The sequence below is a fragment of the Procambarus clarkii genome, chromosome 68 (assembly GCF_040958095.1).
Source record: "Procambarus clarkii isolate CNS0578487 chromosome 68, FALCON_Pclarkii_2.0, whole genome shotgun sequence".
NCBI lineage: Eukaryota > Metazoa > Arthropoda > Malacostraca > Decapoda > Cambaridae > Procambarus > Procambarus clarkii.
The window spans coordinates 19,179,726-19,185,597 of NC_091217.1; the positions used below are offsets into that span (position 1 = coordinate 19,179,726).

Sequence of the window (5,872 nt, forward strand, 5' to 3'; positions counted from 1 at the left end):
CTCATTAAAGATTTCAATCAATATGTCCGTAACATGCGTAACCATGCAAGTAAAATACCCAACAATCATATTTTTTGTCACTCGTGTTTAATTCATTTAACGCCTGATGATATGCGGGATCATGAAGAGTCATGTGAAGTTAAACAAACATTGGAATTTTACCCTGAAGGTCATAAAATCAAGTTCAAAAATTACGGTCGTGCCTATGGGCCGTCTCTCACGGCATATTATGATTTCGAGTGTTTGTTGGACCCCTCCAATCCCCAAGATATGATCGAGAAGCGTCACAAAGCCGTGGCATATGCTTTTATTATCATCAACAGGGAATTGGAGGTGGTAGAGAAATTAACGTATATATGGGATGACCCTGTGAATCCTTTCATTGATACTTCGGAGAAGTCATGGAAGAGAATCAAATCTACCATGCCTAAATACAAAATATCTATGACACGTGAACATTGGCAGGCCTATAGACTTCAAACCACATGTGAAATGTGTTATAGTCCATTTAAATAAGCTATGGACAAGCACCGTCATCATGATCATGCTATTGAATTTAATAATTATCTAGCTGCCTATTGCCAAAGGTGCAACATGTTGTGCAGAAATTCATATAAATATTTGTATACATTCTCTCACAATGCGGCTTATGACCTCGGAGTAATTTTAAATGAATTGTCTAACCTCCCTAACCGTGAAATTGACATTGCCTCCAAAGATGGATTTAAGTTCATGAAAGTAGATATCGGTAAACTTCAGTTTATGGATAGTCTGGCTTTGCTAAATGGTGGGCTTGAAAAACTAGCTAAAGAACATATTAAGGAAGGTAAACCCACCACTTACACCTCAGTTATGCTAGATGACGTCCCTGTAGCTGCCCACCATTTATTAAAGACAGGCAAACAGGTCTTCTGCTATGACGACATTTCATCTTTGGAGAAATTAAATGAACCGGCTCTTCCTCCTCCCGAAGCCTTCTACAATAGTTTAAAACACGAGGCCATAAGCGAGAGTGATTATACACAGGCTAAAGAAGTCTTCAGATTAGCGGAATGCAAGACCATTGGGGATTACTTGAAGGTCTATTTGAAAGTAGATACTGGACTATTGTGTGATGTGTTTACTGTATGGCGCAAGACCATGCTTGAGCTGTATAAGTTAGACATTACACACTATGTCTCGTTATCTAGTTTTGCATGGGACGCTTTCTTGTTTAAGAGTCAAGTTGTCTTCGACTCTATTTCTGATCCCCATTTGTACGATGTATTGCGTAGAAATCTAAGAGGCGGATTTACCTCTGTTGTGCGGCAACACACAAGTGTACAAAATGAGCATACGGGTGCTGATCCTTCTAGCACCGATAAATATATTCTTTATTTAGATTTTAATGGCTTATACGCCACCTGTATGACAGAACTGCTTCCTCAAGGTGGGATCCGTAAATTATCTGCTGCCGAATGCAATGATTGGCTCCAACAGGGATTGGAAAATATTACATGTGATGGGGATAAAGGGTATTGGGTCATGTGTGATACCAAGCATGTCGCACCTGAGGTGGCTCGATACACCGATGACTTGCCATTAACACTGTCGCATGCTAATATTTCAACTGATCTTCTCTCCGATTATAGCAAACATATTTTAAATACCGAAGATCGTAAACTCCCCAAGAAAAACAATAAATTAATTGCCTCACATCTCCCTCAAAAAGATTACTTGGTGAGTTTAGATTTGCTTTAGATGCTGATGAAATTGGGATTGGAAGTAGCTAGGGTAAATGCAGTTTATGAATTCCAACAGAGCAAGTACCTTAAGGAATTTGTCGAAACAAATGCTCGTGAACGTGCAAATACACCTTGCGCCATTAAGGGTAAAGCTTTCAAGCTGGTATCAAATGCAATTTACGGCAAGAGTTTGACAAATGTGAGTAAATATGGCGATCAGCATTATTTAGTTACATCACGAGACAAATTCCAAAAGCATGCACGCAATCCGTTCTTCAAACGGAGCATTTTGTTAAGTGAAGACAGAGTCATTTGCACAGTTAAGAAACAATCACTTAATCAATACACCAACCTATCTGGGGTTCCAGATCTTGCAAATAGCTAAGAGGATCCTATATGATTTTTGGTACAATACCGTCAAAGCTCATTATGGAGACAAAGCTAGATTGCTGTATACGGATACAGATTCATATTTGATTGAATTGACCTGTCCAAATGCTTTTGAGGAATTAAATAAACTGCCTTTATCTCAGCATATGGATTTCAGTAATTTCCCTCCTGAAAATCCCTATTTCGATGACTCTCGCAAAGGTCAACTAGGTTTGTTAAAATCGGAAGTTGGAGCCAAAATTATCAAAGAACTCATTGCATTGAAGCCTAAAATGTACTCGATTCTCACTCAAGATCAGGTTCAGATCTGTCGTTGTAAAGGTATTCCCACTTATCATCAGTCTAAACTCACTCATGCTGCTTTCCAAAGTGCTTTAGAGTTAAATATTGGGCAGAGGTTCCAATCCAGATCTATTAGGAATGTTAAAGGCCGTATGTGTACCTGTTTCACTACAAAACGTGGATTGTCCGCCTTTGACGATAAACGTTATGTACTGAGTCCTACACAGTCTTTGGCGTATGGACACCCCGATATACCTCGAGCAGAAATTCATGAAGAAGAGAATGAGGAGGAGGATGATGTACCTGCACCTGCTGCTGCTGCTGCACGTCCTGTGAGACGTGGATTCCATCCCATATTCAATATGTGGGGAAAACGCGATGCACTGGTGAACAAGACGTATCCTCACAATTAGTAACTGAAGAAATTGGTGATGGAACATTGCAACCTCCCCTAACCTATCTTTGGGTTAGAAAATTGCTGCCTCCCCTAACCTATCATTGATGTTTGACAATTGCTACCTCCCCTAACCTGCCATTGATGTTTGAAAATTGCTACCTCCCCTAACCTATCATTGATGTTTGACAATTGCTACCTCCCCTAACCTGTCATTGATGTTTGAAAAATTGCTGCCTCCCCTAACCTGTCATTGATGTTTGAAAAATTGCGGGGCCCCTGACTCATCACTGATGTTCTGAAAATGCAGTCTCCCTTAACCTTTGTTGAAAATGTTCTGTTGTATATCTATGTTGAAAAATGTTCTGTTGTACATAAAAAAATAAAAGTTTGTGAAATGTATACTTTGATGTTTTTATAAAACTGTGCCCCCCTAACCTATGTTTTGAAAATGTTCTATGCAAAAAAATAAAAATATGAAATGTATGCTTTGATGTTTCTATGAAAACCTCCCATGTTTAAATATAATAACCTTATCATACTTATGTCAGTACAAACCCAACACGAGTCATGGATAGTTCACCTATCACTGAAGAACAACTAGATATTTTCAACGAACCCAGCAGAATAATCATTGCAGGATTTTCCAATGGCGGAAAATCTCATTTGTGCACTAAACTTGTACAAAAATACCATCTGAAATTCTCCAGTATTATTATATGCGGCGGCAGTTACAGAGCATTGCTAGACGATTCAGTAATTAACAAGAAAATAATTGCTCAACCTGAAATTATTAACCCTTTAGATGAACGTACAGATGATTCGCCTATTTTAATTATTATCGATGACTTGTTCATCGAATCTGCCAAATTCCAAAATTGTGTCTGATATCTTCACTAAAGGCAGACATCTTGCTATTTCGTGTATATTAATTACCCAAAATATATTTTTCTCTGGGAAATATGCTAGAAGTATCAGTTTAAACGCCTCCCATTTCATATTAGTGAAATCTAGAGATTTAGCTCAAATTGAGACTTTGGGGCGGCAGTTATCTGGAAAACAAGATTCTAAAAAGCTTTTGGATATCTACAAGAAAGCCATCAGTAAACCTTATGGGTATTTATTGGTGGATTTAGGAGTGAAAACCCCTGAACGCATCACCTTCCGTAGCAATATTGTTGGTGAGCATCCATACGAAATTGTTTACCAATGGTGAATGTACTAAACAACAACAACAAGGGGAGGTTAGGGGGGTTGGGTGTATAGGATGTGTTCCCCACAACAACAACAACAACAACTACAAGGGGAGGTTAGGGGGGTTGGGTGTATAGGATGTGTTCCCCACAACAACAACAACAACCACAAGGAGAGGTTAGGGGGGTTGGTATATCGGATGTATAAAACAGCTAAAACCATACAATCAGATATCACTTTATTAGAAGATGGAGAACGTACTAGATAATATTTATTATAACCCCTCATCCACAGGAGGGTTAGGGGGGGTCAATAGGTTGTATAAAGCAGCTAAAACCCTAAAGCCAGATATTACTTTATCAGATGTCAAAGAATACTTGAAATCGTCTAAAGCTTACACTTTGCACGCATTAAAACCTCGCAAATTTCTACGAAGAAAGGTGCTGAGTCCTAAACCCCGTATATATTTAGCTTGTGATTTAGCAGAAATGGGATTATTGGCCAAACACAATGATGATATTAAATACATTCTCGTCTGTGTCGATATTTTTTCACGGTATGCTCAAGTAGCACCTCTGATACGCAAAGATGGACAGACTGTGAGTAAGGCTCTGAAAAACATATTGGAATCCTCATATTTCAAAGGAATACGTAAAATTAATACAGATCGGGGAGGTGAATTTTATAATTCTCATATGCAACGAATGCTTGCAGCTAAAAATATTAAACTGTATAGCGTATTTTCGCAAGAAACAAAAGCTGCTATTGCCGAACGCTTTATACGTACCATGAAAACTAAGATTTATAAATATATGACTGCGCACAATACCTCGAGATATCTGCCCATATTGCCTGATATCATAAAGGCGTATAACACAACACCCCACCGAGGGTTAGGTGGTCGGACTCCAGTTGATGTCCATGCTTTATCTCGTCCACAAGATATAAAGAAACAGTTCAATCTCATGTATAAAAGTAAGGACAAACCTAAAGCAGGTCTTAGTTCTCTCCTAGCTGTCGGGGATACAGTTCGCATTACTCTCTCCAACAGAATTTCGACATTCAAGAAAGGTTTTGCTAGACAAAACACGGAAGAAATTTTCAGAATTATTCGTATAGATAAAAGCCAGCCTATCCCATTATATTTTTTACAAGATTTGAATAACAAGCCCATTGACGGAGGGTTTTACAAGGAAGAATTAACCCTAACCCATTTACCAGCTGCATATAATATTGAGAAAGTACTACGCAAACGTACATTACCCAATAATAAATTACAGTATAAAGTGAGGTACGAAGGCTACGATTCTTCATTTGATCAGTGGATTGATGCTGATGATTTGTTGAAGATATGAAGAAGCCATTAGTATACAAGTACAGAGAGTTGGTGACCTTGCTGAGCAAACTTAATTCCTCAGCCAGGAAAAAATTGATTGCTCAGTTTAAAAAACCACATATTCATTGCTTGTCAGAGATTTTCAACAATTTTCTGAAAAATAGGCTTCCGGTTAAAAAGAAAGTTATAGTCAAATTGAAGAAATACAGAGACACCTTGCATTCGCTGGCTTGCAAGAAACCCTCAATTTCAAACAAAAAGCGTATTTTATTGACTCGTAAAGGAGGCAGTATCCTCGGTATATTATTACCCATAGCTGCTAGTTTAATTACCAGGATATTTAATAAATAAAAATGAAAGAATATTATCTAGTACCTCGTAAATCCATCGATGAGGGACCTGCTAAAGTAGCAGTAGTTAAAAAAGCAGAAGTAGCGCCATCACTAGCTCCAACACCAGCAGCAAGTACTCCAGTAGCACCAGTTTCAGTACGAGCTAATCCTTCAATAGTACATTTGGTACATTTAAAATTGAAAGCTAAAGATCATGATT

General features: G+C 38.2%; 1 protein-coding gene across 1 annotated transcript; it reads left to right on the forward strand.

Moving 5' to 3' along the window:
* Positions 1-594: 594 nt before the first annotated feature.
* LOC138355667 (uncharacterized) lies at positions 595-2,809 on the forward strand. Its single transcript, XM_069310993.1, has 4 exons — positions 595-1,157; positions 1,275-1,719; positions 1,801-1,923; positions 2,093-2,809. Exons 1-4 carry the CDS (start codon positions 595-597, stop codon positions 2,807-2,809), a joined length of 1,848 nt encoding a protein of 615 aa, XP_069167094.1.
* Positions 2,810-5,872: the final 3,063 nt, after the last annotated feature.